This window comes from Frieseomelitta varia, unplaced genomic scaffold (genome assembly GCF_011392965.1).
Source record: "Frieseomelitta varia isolate USP_RPSP 00005682 unplaced genomic scaffold, Fvar_1.2 scaffold_567, whole genome shotgun sequence".
NCBI classification, from domain to species: Eukaryota; Metazoa; Arthropoda; class Insecta; order Hymenoptera; family Apidae; genus Frieseomelitta; species Frieseomelitta varia.
Genome location: NW_025110331.1, coordinates 334,909 through 353,251, shown reverse-complemented (window position 1 = coordinate 353,251; position 18,343 = coordinate 334,909). Strand labels below are relative to the sequence as shown.

Sequence of the window (18,343 nt, the reverse complement as noted above, 5' to 3'; positions counted from 1 at the left end):
ATTCGTTTGAACGATTGTGCAGCAATAAAGTGAATATCTCTATTTATTGTTACTTTGTACAATCTTACATGTTACATTGTACAGATGTTATTATTATTATATTTTTAACAATTTAATAAGAAAACAAATTAACAATTTATGAAAACAAAACAGTTGTTTTTATTGCGAAAATAGATAAATTAAAAATATTTGATTAATCATTGATAATCTTGTTGAGAATTTAAAGATAAGTAGAATTTGTAGCGTTTGAAGTTCCACGAGAATCAATTGATCGTATTGTGCGAGGATCGAAAGGGATACGAAAACTTTCGAGCATCGCCTTTCCCTTTGTTGTATTAAACGATTTATTCGATGCGTTCGTTCCACACGACGAAATGTATGAATTTGATGTAGGTCTACAAAAAATAAAAAAACGTTTAAACTGTGAATCATTTTTAGAGGCCTTTGACATTTTAAATTTTTATTTATGCACCTTGTTCTCAACCTTCTTTGGTTGCTAGATTTTGGTGTAGATGTATCGCTGAAAGAGTTTAAAGTCTTGAATCTCGAATTTTGAATCTCGAAAGACATCAGTTTCTTTTTTTGTTCGATATTCTCCATTTTCAGCTTAATGTATTTGTCTTTAATTGCTTTCATGTTTTGAGTCAAATTATAATAATGGGATTTCAACATTTCATACTTTTTATCCTTGAAAATTTATGTTTCTTTTAGTTGAATGTGTAAAAAATTAGGAAAACGAAAAAGGAAAGGAAAGAAAACTAAAAATACAGAAACACACGATTTCGTGAAAGCGTTCTATCGTAATTTTTATCTGATTATTTTGAAAACCAGATGTTTTTTGTAACAATTCCAACGATTCGTTCAACGGAACAAAAAAATTCTCTACTTTCGACAATGATGGTTGTTGCAATTCCACAGAAAAAATATCAATCTGTTGGCATTGTGGACATTGTTTCTCAGCTAAATTATGCAAGAGAAAAAAGATTTATATCTATATCCATATATGTTAGATAATACGAGTAATATCTATCATTTTATTTTGTTTATTATTGCCTTGTCGTATGCATCCATTACAGTATATGTGACCACACTGAGTCAAACAAAATGGTTTTTTTCCCCTATGTGGTGTGGTGAAACAGTTGTTGCATACAAATAAGTCCATATTTTTCTGAAAGAACAAACAACGTTTGTATTGTATTTTACTTTTGGATTGAATTCACTGTACCAATTCTCTATGGTGGGATTAATAGTCATTAACTAGCAACAGAACAGACATCTTTTGAAATATCGATCTTGAAAACAATCGAAATGTTCTTTACGCCCTCTATGATTTGCTACAACAAACGTAAGAATTATGTTCAACTCGATGAAGGCGGTAAAATTAAAGACAACAAAGCAATAAGTAAACATTTTTCTTATTATGCTGTGGATTATTGTTGGTGATTTCGATCGCTAAAGGTCACATAACATTTGAAGCTGTCGTAACGTAATAAGAAGATGTTTACATATTTTTCTCGGAAACAATATTATAAAATGAAATTAAATGAATAAAATAAATAAAAAAAATATTTTATTGAATATACCGGAAATTATTTTAAGAAATAAAATCGTTTAAATACGAAGGAACATTCATTTTTTATGCACCATCAAAATTAAATTCAATAAACTGATGAAACTTAAAATTAAGATTTAAAATTGAAACATGCTTATTCATTATTTTAGTTAAAAATTTAAGAAATAATTGCTGAGTTAACTGTTTCATTTCACAAACAAGAATTGGAGGAAAGAGTTTTTTGTGTTTTGTTTTTTCAATTGGACAATATAAGCATTTTCGTTTGAAATGTGCGCGCGATGATTTAAATTAGATAAAGATTACAACGCCAGTGGAATACAGTACAGAATATTGGAGTTAATCAGTCTTGTTTGACAGTCAATTGTAATCGATATAATTTCTCGGGATCAATCTACATATATAATCTATGATCTCGCGTGTGAGAGAATAATGTAGAAGCGTTATGGAGCATTCAGGCGACGAATATATGTATATTGTCAATATTTGAAAACGATTTCCAACGTTCTGGTAAGTAAGAAATTCTCAAGTGATCGATACTAACAACATATATTGATCATTTTTACGATAATGTTAAGAATCTTGAAATATTCATAATACAAAGGCATTGTATTATGTCGAATACGTTTACGATTTAAAACAGTAAATATTGTTTAAAGAGATTACTTAAATATATTTAATTCAATTACTGATTAGAAGCGAATGTATTTTTTATACAATACTAGTACTGCAATGAGGCACGACTATTGTAATTATATTGATCAAATTTAAAGTCAGTCTAAAAACAAACGTATACAGAAGTTATAAGATATTTATTGTATGCTTAATAAGATATTTTTTATTTATGACAAAGGAATAATAATTAGTTGGTAATTTTGAGAAAGAAATATTTTCCCGATACTTTATAGAAAGAGCAAGAAAACTATGAATGGAAAAAAAGAATATTTCCAAATAATTAAGATTGTGTTTAAAATCAAGCTACAATATTTTATATTTTGTTACAGATTTCTTCCAACATTCTTCGATTCGACAGTGATGATTTCGATAGTGAATCTCGCTCGAGATTCGATACCGATAATTCATTGTATGTCAGATCTACTTTGTCTTTAGTCAATGGTGGGACATGAAAAAGCATTAAATATTGGGTCTATTCTGTTCATGATCAATGATCATGTATGTAGTTGACAAGTTATTCACTGGTACGGTAAGATGTCTCTGCTTGTAACAGAAATTTCAAATGAAAATTGGACGAACGTTATTAAACAGTATTATATTAAACAGCGACGTGCTAAGAAATAGAAAGATGCGAAATATTAGCAAGTAATTTATTTTTCATAATTCATATCTTAATTTTTTAATATACCACTATATAATTACGTTAGTCGAATTTGTGTACATGTATATATGATTATTTCTTTTCAGCATGAAAGCGAGAATCAGATTTAATAAAATTTATGTAATTTACACTAACATACACCAACATACACTAAAGACAACAATTTCAATATCGGTCGTGTATTGTTATATACAAATGAGAAGAATAATCAAATTTTTCATTGTTTTAATAATTATTTTACGAAAAGTAAAATACGAATTGATTTATTATTAACTAACTTATTATTAGAGAGAAAAAAAATATATATATATATATGCATGTCAATTGTATTATCATTTTCAATCACTTTTCAATTTAATTTATTAATTAATTTCAGTTTAATTTATTAATAGAATAACTGTTTGCACATATATCCTGATATAGTCCTGAAAAGAAGAGATAATATAACACGTAAAATGAAAAATATTTTTAAGTATTCTAAAATTTTATAGATAATTTAAATAATATCACAAGTTGTAATATTTTAAGCATGTAGTAGAATAATTGAAAAGTTTAGATATATCTTTCGATTATAAAGTGTTTTTCTCGGCGTTGTAAACTTGAATCATTGAATATCATTGAATATCTTATAAAATATCCTATACATGTACATTTTTTCTTATTGTTAAAAGTTTATTATTAACAATAATGTTTCACTGTATCAGGAGTATTAATAATTCGATGATTTGTTTCATTTGTTGAAAGTGATTTGATAACGTGACATGTTAAAAGTTAGATAATTTAATTTTTCAAATCTTTTTCAACAGGAGACTCGACTGCTCTACTACGTACAATCAGATACAGATTCAATGACGTATACACGTGCCATTCACCGGATATCTCCTACTTTTACATCCTTGTTATATCAACCATGACCATACCCTGTAAGTTTTCCTTTATTATATATTTTATTTACATTCAACTCGCTAAACATTATGGGATTAAAATATTTTCATAATTTTTTAAATTTATGAAAGAAAGAGGACAGAGTGATGATGAAATCGGTTGGAATGGAAAAGGAAAGCGGCATTAAAATTACAATCGGAATTCTAGAAATTCTACAAATTCTACAAATTACGTAAGTTTAATCTTTTTACTCGCAGACAACATAACGATAATTTTAACATGACTTAATTTAATGGAAGTAACGTGTTTACGTGTATAGCGTTGTTTCTACTTTGAAATTATAATATAACGATATAACCAAACTATGTAATGGAAGGAGACGGGATTAAACAGCTAAAGTCACTCGACACAAGCGTAATTCGAAAAGGCAAAACATGTATACGGAATTAGGCATAACCGTTTTTGCTGTAACTATACTTGTTTGTAATTAATTTTATCGTGCAAAGAATTTCCTCGACCTGTTCTTTGCACGAAAGTGTGTAAAACACAAGGGGGATGTGAGGAAAGGCAAAAGAGATGGAAGAGAAAGGAAAATAGTCCGGTGGAGACTGGAACGGAAAAGGAAAGAGTTGGCTCGTTAAAGGGTAGTTTCTTTCCTCGTGAGAAAGGATCGCACGGGGCGAGAAAGAAGAAGGAGGGCGACGATTGGGCGGGGCAGAGGATGCGTGGTCCGGTCTAACCCGGCCACATCCAGTCTGCCGCCGACTACGTAGTTGCGCAGTGTCGCCGAGTGTTGTGTGTGCCACTAGAAGAGGATATAAACGGTATGCCGGTGCACGGACGAGCCTGACTCTCTTTCTCTGGTTCTTCGTCGGAACGTCGCGTCTCTTCCTCGGCCCAGGGTCGTTCACCCTGTGACTCGAGCGTGCTCGCGTTGTCCTTTGAAAAAACGAATAGTACTCTGCTTTTCCGGCTTCTCTATGGACTCCTTCCTCCGATTCATCATGCTATCGCTCTGATCGAACTTTCAGCGAGCGTTGGCTAACACTTGTTTCTACGTGGAGAAACATATGTAGGCAAGTACATGTCTCCTCTGTTCTCTTTGTTATCTTGCCGTCAGTCAGGCTGTTGCCATTCGTGGACGCTCGTCGCATGAGTCAAAGAATACATAATTGATGAATAAGTCGTTATTAAGATGGAATAGACAAAGTGTTTTTAATCCGATACTGTTACTCTCGTTTAAGAAAAGATTAGCAATGTTTTTGTTAGCGAATATTTAAAAAAATTGGCAATAGATTGAACATTAGACTGTTGCTGTTCTTAAAATCTATATAAATACTCTATTTATAGTAATGGTAACGTGATTGTTCCATTCAGTGAAACTGAAATACTTTGAACGTTAAAAAGAAAGAGTAATCAAGATAAGAGCAAAAGATGTATCATTTTCTTTTTATTCTTGTTAGTGTTTATCCAAAGACACACTGTTATCATACAATTTATTGTAATATTCGCTGCATGTTCTATCCTATTTGCTCAATATTGAACGCTGCTATCTTTTAGCATCAAGTATTTGCAAGTATTTTCCATCAAAATGTCTGTTTTCCATCCTCTCGAACCTCTCGTCGAACATAGAAAAAAAAAAATTAGCTTTAACACGAGCAAATTGATTTTAAGATAATTTAAAATTTCTTTCGGCAATGACGTTTCGTTTCCAAAATTAATAGGCAAACTCAGGTGCAAGTGTTACGTAATGTTATTTTATCGTGCGCCCTGCCGTGTCAAGTTGTTTCTTGTTTTCGTCCACTGGCAAGAGGCGACATTTTATGTTTATTATGTTCATCGTGTTTTTGGTAACTAAACCGTCTGGCTCTATTACCGTCGTATAATTCTTCACTAGTTCAAAGAAAGGAACGATTTCACAACTGTGGACAAGTCAGACACTTCTTTTGGAGTGGATAATAGTGGATATGTACATGTATGTGGTATAGTATGTGGCATATAGTATATAGTACAGCAATATCTCGAGTGAATGTTTGCGTAGCTGGTTAAAATATTCAAGTCGGTTTAAACATAGAGCCATTCACGTTTGGCAAGCTTTTATTGGCTTTGATCGATGCCAAGGGATACTGAAGTTTTTGAAACGATAATGCGCATCATTGTTACCATCCAACGTGCATCTGAGTATGTACTTATTAGCGTACTGTCGCTGTTTCTTGTTTTGTCAGTATAATGTATATCGTTTCTCAAAGATCATGTATTTGGATATTTTTAAATTAATTATTTATTTGAATTAGGTTAGCTTTTGAATTACAGGACATTACGTTGATCGCGATAGTACATTGTAATAGATGATAAGTCGAATTTTTTTCAATCTTCTTTGCGAGATAATACATATGTACATGCATATTTTTATTTAAAAATCAACAATTTAAATTGATTAACTGTTTTCAGAGATTTTTTTCAGAGTCTTTTTCCTGAATTGATAAAAGGAGTAGTATGTATTTTGATTTATGCATTCATAGTTTGTTTAAAAATTTAGAAACATATCCGTTAATCTTTTAACAATTTTAAACATATTTTTGAATTTATGAGCAAACCATCGCCATTTGCTTACTGTTTCTTTACAATTGATACATACAAAATGAAAATTGTAAATGAATGTTATAAATGTATTAATGATGTATCCAATTGAGTTTTCATGTTTCGTTAATCGGTGTCGTTATGTCTATCTTATCCGTCAGTAGAACGAAAGGGTAGTGTAGATAATTGTAGATAATTTGTGACCAAGATGTAACGTGGGTTTATTGCTGAAACGATGTGTACGCGGGCGCGGGCATCGCCATAGAAAACAATTCGCCAGAAGACTTAACGCGTTGTGTAGCGCAGCTAATTTCTTGTACGCATGTTATTGGGTTTACCTCGCTGTCTATTTTTGATGGTCTGAAAATTTTGCTTCTGACAATATCAGCACATCTGTCATCATCATCATTCAGAATATATTGGACTATATATATATATATTGGAGAGTCCAAATTCCAAATTTAATAAGGTAAATTTATAAAAGATTCAGAATTTTTTAGAGCACATTAAAGGATTATCCTTAAGAATGATCCTTGACGAATTCTTTTCGTTTTGATAGAAATAGGATAGACTTGATTTTCGCAACGAGCGAATTTTCGTAGTTGGTATCGTAGCAATGTAACGTAAATTTTCTTCAGTTTATAGTCGCAAGGAAGGAAAGAAAGGAAATTTGGATATTGGATATTGGCATTGGTTGTATGAAATTTATTAATAGTGAATAAATTGTGTAGAATTAATTATGTAGATCTCTCAAATGTAGGATACTTTGCCATAATTTAGTTTATCGTTTATCGTTCGTTAAAGAAGCAAGAAAGACTATGTGCTTAATAAATAAAAAAATTGACGTTTCGTGACCGTGAAAAAAATAATGTTTTCGAACATTAAAAGACAACTGATGTCCGGAAACTGATCACCGTGTATACACGTTTGTACCAGATACCTTGCATACCTTGTGCTGTGTAATAAATAAACAGCAAGTTCAAATTATTGGTGTATAAGCGTATAGGTGGGTGTACAGGTATATTATATGATATACCCATACAGGTAAGATATAATGCACACATTGCGCACGTAAAAGTTTTCTGTGCCAAGTGTCGAAACGTCACACTTTCGTCAACGTCTGTCTGTACGTGCGACGGGAGAGCTTTATCCGAGAAAGATCATTTTATTTACGATAAATCGTATATACGTACGTAGTCGTAGGTACGCACAGATATTATGTTACGCGTACGTAACATAACTGCAGTGTCAGTGTTTTTCAAATTGTTTCGTTTTACAAAGGAGGACCGCGATCAAGGAGGACCTCGATCTTAGAGATTTACAACAGCCACTATACCGCAGGTCGAAAGTGTCGATAGTAAAGGGGATAGTGGGACGGGGACGTTCGAGAATGTGGGTGGATTTAAGCGGAGAGCATCGAAATTTATTCCGGAAATTCGCGCATGCAACTTCCCAACGTTTTTGCCAACTTTCCAACCAAACTGTATGTACTGTATATCTGCTCTGTAGATATCTCCGCGGTATAGACACCCAACGCTGTAACGGAAGAACCATGTATTATATTTACATATTCCCTCGCTTACCTATAGTACACAATAGTGTATGTATACACTAGTGTCACATGTGTAATAACCACATGCACACCTTCGTGCCTATGAAAAAGATAAATTCGCTTTATCTATCGATCGTCGGCCCTTGGCTGTGGTCTCACACGCCATACATACTATACACGCGTGCAATCGTCACTCGTTCTAAACTGAACTGCTCTTTTAACCATTTTTTCCCTTCTGTTTTTTCCTCCATTTTTCTCCTTTAGCCAGTTTCTCGTAATCGCCGCGCGCTAAACGACAAACTAACTGATTGTTGGTTTTGTTACGAGCGTCACTGTTCCATTGGGTGAAATTTGGAGGCAGTGTACATACGTACGTTATACAGTTCAAACACTTTAAGCTTCAAACAGAGTATTTCGATATTTGCAGGGTAAATTGAGAACGTCGTGTTTGATCCGGGATCCGGGGTGCCTCCCATTACTACAGTTACCCTGCTAACGAGAAATTTCAAAACTTGAATGTAGCTCTACTTACATACATACTAGGACGTGAAAGTGTCACGAGTGTTCAAATTCAAATTCGCGAAATTCATTGTATCATTGTATCAGATACGAAAGATTTCGTAATTTATCGATCAAATGCTGTGTACATGTGCATATGCATCGGTTATAATGTGTGTACTTTAAAATTGAAAGGAATTTGACCAGGTTCTTTTAATTGAACAGTGATTTCATTATATATTGTCACTCTATATAATAGTGTTGATTACAATTAATTATTTCAGAGTTATAATTGACGTATTGTCAATTGAACGAATGAAATATTTTTATTACCAGACGTTTCTACTAAACTTTTTGAAAAGTCTATATTATAAAAAACTTAACGATAAGAATTGAAAAAAATATTCTTGTTTGTTTGAACGTATTACGTACGTAGCAGAGTTAATTTAATAACCAACTGTCGAAGCAATCTGTTTAGGTTTAGCAGAGAGAGAGAGAGAGAGAGAGAGAGAGAGAGAGAGTTGGAATGGAATGATTGAAAAATGTCATTTAGAAGGACCGGACCTCGGAGGTCTCGAACTACATACATACATACATACATACATACGTACGTACGTACGTACATATTACACATGTATATGTACATCATCGATTCTTGAAAGCAGGCAGCGATGCTTGACGCGTTTATTATTTTTTCTCTCCTCGTTTCCTTACAGAACACAGTTGTGATATTGCGTTTGATTCAATAGGCGTTAACCGAGTGACCTGAATCTTTCCAACCGTACGAAACATTGGATAATTTCTTTTTTTTCTTCCTCTTCTCCTTTTTCTTTTCACCCTTTCGTTCTGCGTTAATGAAGTGACAGACGTGCGATATCTTCGGGGTAGAAAGTAGAATATATGTGCGTGATTGATGTTCACACATTAATTGGTTTTGTTACTTGACAAGAGTAACTTTTTCTTCAAATTTTTCAATTTTCTTGAATTCAAAAGCCCCATTATCTTGAATTGTCTATCAAATTTGAGTTGTTATTAAACGTATCTCTTGCTCAAGAGATATCTTCTGCCTCTTTGTTTGTATTTATAAAAATAGAAATTTGCATATATAAACATCTGCAGGATGTTACTGTAAACAGGTAATGTGCAGGTATGCACGTATGATCTATCGTTACGAAGAACAACAGCAGCAAAATCATTAAAATAACGAAAGTGCACGGTAAAAAGTGAAAAGCTGAAAATGAAAAGACAATATATAAATAAAAACCACGGCATATTTGGCGAAACAACAACAACAACAACAACAACAACAACAACAACAACGCCAAATATGTACGTAAGTAGCCGTCGATAATATAGCCGTCCGTTTAATCGTCCGTCCACTCATATTTTAAGTAGAATCGGTCGGTATCGAGTCAGACCACGCTGCGTTTCGCGGCACGTGGCCGCCGCTCCATTTGTCAATCCATTTGAAGATCTTGATTAATTCGCTTAATCTGAGTTTCATCACGGATTCGCTGTCTGAATGTCTGTACGTAAATATTTGATTCGGCCGGGTTTCAATTTACCATGCCAGTGTGGTGTAATCGTTCCAGCGCGTTTATACGAGTACAAGTACGTGCACGTATGCCATGGTTTGTACACGTACAAAAACCAGACACGTAGCATGTACACGTAGCTGGCGCTTTAAGCCCGTTAAATTTTACAACTGGTTCCACGAATACCCACCATTCGACCATCGTTGACTTGCCGGATGTTTATCGATGCCTCCTACTACTATGTCACTGTTGCATGCAATAATAAATACAATACGTGGCATATTTACGGAACAACGATACCTCTTGATGCGTACACGTATGTACGTAACATAATCAATTTTTGAATTTTACCGTCTTTATTTTTTACTCTGCGGTATTCTTCCTTCCTTCGGTTCCTTTCTTTAAAGCAGAGACTGAAACCGAAATATTATGAAGTTTAGATATTATACCGGTATTTGCTCCCATATTATCGTAATGTAACCGCTACTTGGAAAATCGATATTAATACCGGTATAAGACGGTCATACCGGTATTTTCATACGTATTTTATCGGTATTTGATGCCCACAGCGATAAAAATATCGAAATATATACCGGTACGGTACCGCTTTACCGACGAAAACACATTTTTCATTTTCTACGTACAGTGAAGTGAGTCTTATTAATATTCGGACATGATGCTATTCAAAAGATTGTCGTGGATTTCGATTGTTTATAACAGTAAATTTGGATTAATTTTTTAATAATTATAATAGAACATTCATTATAGTTTATAGTGACATGAATTTTATTTATTTATTTATTTATTTATTTATTTATTTATTTATTGCACATACTTTTCTCAATATCAAACTGATAATAAACTGAACTACATATGTCGAAATGTAGCGTGGCAAACAAAAAATATTCGGACATTTGAAGAGCTACAATATTTGAACCTGAAAATTGTTAATAATAATAAACGATAATTAATATTTTGTTAGGTAGCCCTTCTAGCCGCTGCTAGAAACATCTTCTAACGTCTGCTAGCCGCTAGATAATATAAATAAAATAAAAGAAATTTATTAATCAAAAAGTTAATAAAAATAAACAAAGTGTACGTGTATAAGCGTCATCAAATTTACTATCGGCAGCTTTATGAAAACACTTGAATCATTGTCTCCTTTTCCTTTTCTAATATATTAATATTTTATTTACCGATACATCTACCGACCTAACATTGTCTTGATAGCATCGTACCGGTATTTGCACCATTTCGGTTTCATCAAACGTAGTCGAATAGTAATCTAAAAATACCGGCATTTTACCGGTATCCGTAATACCGATTCGGTCTCTGGTTTAAAGCGTCATCTACGTCCGATTCTTTTGAGACGAAAGGGAGGAAAAGCCAGTTAGTTTTGCTGTTCGCGGTGAACGCTGTCGTTTACCGAGCGAAGAGTATTCTGTCTGGGATAGATCCGTCTACGGATTTTCATTGATCTTGGGGCTGACCAATGACCTGTTCGATCTACTTTCAAGTTTAAAATTGAATTTCTTCTCTTGTCTTTTGGCCGTTTGTCCATAAAATTGTCGTTGCTACCTCCTTTTAATTGGATTTGTCGATTGCGAGGGTTAAGCTTCATAAATAAATAAATAAATAAATAAATAAATAAATAAATAAATAAATAAATAAATAAACGCGTCGATTTACTTTTATGTATGATACATGTGTGTTTTATGTATGTAGTACGTGTAGTATGGCTGCCGAACAAAAAAAGTGATCGAATATCGTTAGGGCGTATTAATATCGATGTTGATATTTAAAAATAATTTGTAAATATTAAAAATAATATCTTTTACAGACAAGCACGGCAGGCAGCCAAGCACTTTCATCTCGGTAATCCTAATCACGGTGAGAGAAAAATAACGAGAGGAATGAAGTGAACGTGGCGCGATCTCGAACGAACCGAGAGGGAGGACAAAAGAGGGAGGGGAAAGAAAAAAAGAGAAGAAAAGAGGAGGAAAGAAAGTTGGCGAGAGGAAAAAATCGGCGTCGGGCTGATTAGAAAGAGAGATGGCTACGCCGCCGGATTCGCCAGGACCGGAAGAGGCCCTGTTCGACTTCGAAAGCGCGCGAGCCAGACAACAAACCACCAGGCCTGTCGCCCTCGAGGAACTACTTCGACAGACAAAGTTCTCCAGACAAGAAATACGAGTGATGTACCGTGGGTTCAAGCAGGTAAGCCGCAAGTTGAATAATGAATCTGAAAATACAGCTGATGATGCAGAATCCCGTGGTTCTTGGAACACAAGACTTGGGCCATGAGTCATTCGTACATTGGCGATCTGGTCGTTTCAATCTCTTTGCGAGAATTTTGTTTTCGGTCAAAATTTCGTTTTTTCGTGAGAAGTGGCAAGGTATTAAACGTAATCGAGTGGACGCATTAAAGTAATTGGTCCGATTAATTTGACTCTGAATTTGTAATGTGTATTCAGACGCAAATTGTCTGGCTATGCTTAAAATAAAAAAATAAATACAAATTAAAAAGAAAATCTACGTACATATATATATATATATATATATATATATATAAACAAATAATACCTAAAGTGTTTGACATTACAGATATTAATCTCACTCTAAATCAGTTTCCCGTTCGAGTTGTTCCAAGAATCGCAACTCTGTATCTTTCCTAGTTACACGTTTAGTTAACTCGGTAACCATTGGCTTGTTATCAATTTGCAAACACGAAGGTGACAGTAGCACCGCGAGATTTAAACTTATTTTATCGCATTAGTTATTTCTTACGAACGAAAATTCACCGTGTAACAATGGTTTTTGTCGAAAGATTGAACATATTGGTTTATTCTTTCGTCCGAGTGAATCTTATTTTTAAGTGAAACTTTCTGTCAAATTAACTATCGACAATTCTTAACAACGATCGTACTTTTCCAAGTAACCGACTTGGTTTCTGTTTCCTCCCTCTGGCTTGCCATTAATTTTCCTTGTAATTTTATTTGCTATGAATATTCATGGAGGACGGGAAACGTTGAGACGGTTGGGACCTTATTTTGAATATTTCTCCTCCTCTTCCTCCTACATGTGTGCGTGTTCCTGAAATGTTCAGCTAAAAATATTCTTTGGTAAATTAACAGTCATCTCCTGTTTGTTATTTTCTCCGTGTTACTTGTAATTTACCAACGGTAATTTACCAACTAACAATGATAATAGTAAAATTGGTTATAAATTCACAATGTTACAACAGTAGAGTGATTCGTCGTAAATGGTAATTTGTAAAATTTCCATGCTTGTGTTGCTAGGATTATTCTTTCGCGATGGTATCTATGAATGCTGATTACGAATGATTTGAAACTTGTAATTTGCAAAAGTTCAGACTTACTTACGTAGATCGTCAAAACCGACATTTGAATCAGTTCACATATCAGGGACTATTTATATATATATATATATATATATATACATATATATATATATATATATATGTATATCTACGTACACCCAATAATTTATAACTTTGTACATAGAGTTTTTAAACTGTTACCAACAGTTATTTTCTTTCGTATAAAATGTACAAATGTATGCAGTGGCGGATCTATAGCTTTAATCACACGCAGGTGCCAGGTGATTTTTACGAGTATGGCCTTGACGTTGGAAACGAGAATGCTTCATTTTTCCGACAAACGAGTTTTTATTTCGAGGCTTAGGAGAGAAACGTAAGGTGCCAATCCTGTGTCACGTAAAATATTTACCATGTTACTCGCGTACATACGTACGTATGTAAGTACATAGTTGTTCCTCCTCGAGTTTCCTTCAAGGTTGATGTTGTTTCTACGTAAATGTCGGAGGCGCACGCTCTGCAGGTCAATAGGATATAGTCGAAAGCGTTTGTTATGCAACATTCTAACATTCAAGTTTTCTCCAATTTTTTTCTCTTTCTTTTTCTTTCTCTGTTCTAAATGGAAAAAAAAACACACACGCACACAAAATTTAATAGAAAATTTCAGTCAATCTTCTCAATTGGTAGTACGAGTGAAAATTCATTTGCAGAAAATTTAAACTGAGGGCTAAATACAACGGTGTATATATATATATATATATATATATATCAATGATTATAGTACGTACGAGATCGTGAAATTTCAATGGATAGAAGATATAGATCGTTGGACTTGGAAAAAATATCATCAACGTGTACCGTTAGTTACCGTAACGTTAAAGGATGGCGAGGTTAATTAAGTTTGAAAGAAACGGTAATTAAAATTAGCGCTTGGTATTTCCTTTTCGATTAATTCTCGCGTAGGTTTAAATGTTCAAAGTTACTTAAATACCCGTTTCCTGCATCAAGGATGTAACTACCCGCAGACTCGGACAAATGAGTTTGCAACTGTGACAGAACCACCTGTACGTTTCACGGTATTTTGTCTGGTTTGGAACTTGCTATTCTTCAGCCGGGTTTCAACCGATTTACCCACCGAGTTGCACCACCAACATCCCTCTCGTTACGGAACAAAATAAACTAAATACGATAAATGAACTTCTCTATCGAAAGGATACGTTAATTTCTTTGTTCCGTCACCAATTTTTGCCAATTGGCAATCACAGTTGACAGAGATACAAATTTGATCCAATTAACAACAGAATTATCAGAGTGATTGAATTATCAATTAAATGCTATAATAATCCGAAATTTTTTACAAATATTTCACAAGTGTAGCACTTTTAAGGATTTGAACGATATCTTTTTTTTTTTTTTTTTTTTTTTTTTGCATGGCACAAGTGAATTGTTGTTACGTGCATATATCGATCTTGATTACGCTTATACGTAGATGTGGTAGACAACATGCTCGAGTTAATCATTCGTCGTGTTTCACGATCACGTGTGTAACGTAAAGTGTGTAAAGAGCTGTAAGAGAATCAAATTATCGGAAACTCGATGGAATTTGATCTGAACGTCTTGCGATATTATAAAATTCCCTTCACTCTTTGTAACTTGTAAAAAACACCTAAAAGATAAGTTGAGGTGACTTTGGTACGAAAGTCCTTGTGTTCCCGTCGTTACAGACGCGTTTGAAAAGAAAAGAAAAGAAAAGAAAAGAAAAGAAAAGAAAGAGAAATTCCTACTACTTTCCGACCGATGAAAATTGACGGTTGCCAACATTTCGAGAGACACGTTGATAGAGATCCTCTGCTCAATTAACCGTAGATCGGAAAGTCGGCAACGACAGTGGAAACACTTCAATTTTCGATAATCACCGATAAAGATGGACGATGGGAGTGGACGGCGATCGAAGGGGGGATGGCTTGTCGCTTGACGCTTGACGCTTTGTCGATAGGTGGTAGTAGATAGGTAGGTAGCAGATGGATATCGGATATCGGAGGTATTAGATGGGTATTATACCGTAGATAGAAGCACCGTCGCGAATCTCTATTTTAACGTACGTTTCCACATGATTTAGTTTGCGCTGGCGCAATCACCTTGCCAAAGCGATAAAAGAACTCGTTTTACATCGTACGATACACCGACGTACGTACATGTGTACGTACATGGAGATGTACATCTATCTAAATGTTGGAAATGTTCGAAACATTTCGAAACACGAAACACGTCCGTGGATCGATTGGATCGGTTGCCTTTGGTTGCCTTTGGTTGCCTCTGGCTGGCTCATATTCGCCGGACGAATAAAAATATATCGATATAGTGTAGGCTATTTTTCAAAATTATCCAGACACTTGCTCACTTGTTCGGCGAAATATTTGGCTTATCTGCGTAAGCAGTATGTTGCCGTTGCACAGTTACCGTAGAAAACTTTAAAGTACCTAACATACCTACGTACGTACGTATATTGTAGACGGTAAATACATGGAACGCGTAGAATAATGCGTGTCGTGATTCTATCGGTAACATTTAAACTGAAAATGTATGTCTGGAAATGTAGCAGCTGGAAATATTTATTGCAATTGTGTGTTATATATTTAAAAAAATTGATGTAGAGCGTTAAAAAAAAATTCCTTGGAACGAGGATTGTTGATATTCGTCTTCTTGTATACTTTGCAATTTCTCAGTAGCTTTTCAGACGCGATGTTTTCTTTCAAATTTGATCGACATAATCGCGTCTCGATCGTACATTTTCTCGAAAATTCGAGAAAGACTACGTTACGTTCTCGAAATAGAAACTCGGGGAAGGATAGTGTACGTGGAAAACGCTTTTCTGACTTGGAGAGTGTGTGGCTTTTTTTTTTAAACTGCAGTTTTTTCCCAGCTAAACGCACGTATAGTAGATATCGATCGAGGTTTTCTACTCTTGCCAGCCTAAAACTGTGTCACGACGATTACTATTTCGCGAGACGCGCCCGGTGCGGTGTAGCGTTCTCAAAGTGTTGGAATTTCCAAAGTGACGAATCGAAGTTTTAGTCTTACAGTGAGAATGATATCATATACATTACGATTGTTACATTTCATGCTTTATCAATTACGATCAATTCTTCCACCAACAATCACCCTCCTAAACTTTCCGTTGCACGATCATCTCAATTGTATGTATTATCCTCGAAAATATTCCTCTTCTACATTGTAAAAATAATTACGCACTTTCTCTGCTTTAAACAATAAATTATCTGATAAAATTGTCTCCGGCACACTCGTATATCGTCATTATTTTTAAAAAGGGGTTTCAATAGAGAAATTCCCCATGGCTGTTTTAATCTGACGATATTAAAGAGGGTACTTGAACGTACAGTGGGTACAAAAAGTATTTGCACTCCCGGGGCAATACTTATCACGGGATTCGCACAAAGTGAGCTAATTACGTCCAAGTGTATTAAATTTCGCATCAATTTACCGATTACGAAAGTTTGATACCGCAAAAATGAAATACGTCTGACCTATACGATAATATGGTTTTCATTGGAAAATTAAAGTATGTGCAAATACTTTTTGTAGCCACTGTATGTTTCTCATTGAAAAAGTATGTCGAATCAAAAGACAGTGAGAGTATGTGTGTGTGTGTGTGTTGAACCAGTTGGAAAGGATTTATTTATTTTTTCATCGCATTGGTCACACACACACACACACACACACACACACACACACACACACCCCTCTCCCCCGAGAGAATCGAAAGATTGAATAGTACTTTTGTCGCAGAGCCACTTTGCAGGCGGGCACTTACACGCTACATAAAATTAAAAACCCTGAAACTCGGAACGTTTTGCGCAAAAATAGGAGCAAAAAAGCGTCGGATTTTTCGAGGAGTTTCTTAGGCATTTTAATTGCACTATTTCGCCACTCGTACGCCTACCACTCGAGCCTTTAAGACTGGCAATTGTGTCAAGAGCGTGCGTTTGCACGATGATGAAAATGCACGGTGCCAAGTATCGTGAAAATGTTTGCGATATTTTTCATCCGAATAGATGATGATAGCCAGACGTTGCTAATTTGTAATAAGACGAAAGGAATTTTACACTGGAATCGACAAAGATAGTTGAAACGACTATATATATATATATATATACATACAGACGTGTATACACCTTTATTGATTTTTTGACTTTAATGCCATTATATGATTAAAAAAGCATATTTCAACATCCTTTAAGATCTTGCCGTCACGTATCTAAAGGTAAAGATGTAGATACGTGATTGTTAAGACAAACGATACTTGCGATTTTTAACATTTTAACGTTGTATCAAGTGATCATTGTCACTTACGTGTATCGCGTATATTGGTTATGAGGAGGATGGAAAAAAATACGTGTTTCGTCTCAACTCAAGTAAACTCAAAGTAAAAGAAGAAAAAACTGCTTTCTGTGAAATTATAGTACTTGTTAAATTAAATTAAATTAAACCAAATTTTTTTAACCAATTACCATGTGTTGTCAAGGAATGTTGCCAGGAGTTTGATTTGAGGAACCCAAGACACATTTGTTTATTAATTCAAAGTTTTTTTCAATTGTCATTTGTCGGTTGTCAGAAGGTGGCAAAAGTTTTTCATAAGCTGATAACCTGCGTCTAGAACAACAAAGATCTTGTACTTTGACTTTAACTTTAATCATTTCTGAAGAAGGAAAGGAAGAGACTTACCAACTACGCTACTCTACTCTAGAAACGGAATACTCGTGCTTAATCTTCTGGACAGAGTCACAGCCACAAAGAGTCGAATTTATCTTTTTCAATGGCATTGATGTACGGTTAGCCAGGAAACAGGCCCGACGTCCTTTTATTCCGTGGCCCCTTTGTCGCAGCTATCTAAGAGCTGCACGGCACACAGCTTCATTGTTTCTCTTGTTCTTTCCATCGATCTTGAGCCTAGAGTATACAACTCTTTCGTTCTCTCTCTCTCTCTCTCTCTCTCATCCTTTTTCCCCTTTTTCTTCTTTTTTTTTTTTTT

The 18,343-nt window shown here is 34.6% G+C and overlaps 2 protein-coding genes across 4 annotated transcripts in view; one reads left to right on the top strand and one right to left on the bottom strand.

Annotated features, from left to right (window-relative positions):
- Positions 1-151: 151 nt before the first annotated feature.
- LOC122534036 (zip homologous protein 2) lies at positions 152-1,225 on the bottom strand. The gene is made up of 4 exons (XM_043664304.1): positions 1,054-1,225; positions 779-960; positions 473-687; positions 152-395 (listed from the first exon to the last, which is right to left on the bottom strand). Exons 1-4 carry the CDS (start codon positions 1,160-1,162, stop codon positions 221-223), a joined length of 681 nt encoding a protein of 226 aa, XP_043520239.1. The 5' UTR covers positions 1,163-1,225; the 3' UTR covers positions 152-220.
- Positions 1,226-1,293: 68 nt separating this feature from the next.
- LOC122534037 (Kv channel-interacting protein 1) overlaps positions 1,294-18,343 on the top strand; it is a 27,177-nt gene continuing 10,127 nt past the window's right edge. The window contains exons 1-3 of one of the 3 annotated variants that reach the window (XM_043664306.1): positions 4,226-4,330; positions 4,381-4,871; positions 11,810-12,173. In XM_043664306.1, coding sequence (XP_043520241.1) covers positions 12,009-12,173 — 165 coding nt within the window. In that variant the 5' untranslated portion in view covers positions 4,226-4,330; positions 4,381-4,871; positions 11,810-12,008. Of the gene's footprint in view, positions 1,376-4,225; positions 4,331-4,380; positions 4,872-9,735; positions 9,751-11,796; positions 12,174-18,343 lie in introns of those variants that run through there. The other 2 variants (XM_043664305.1, XM_043664308.1) reach the window with 2 other exon arrangements.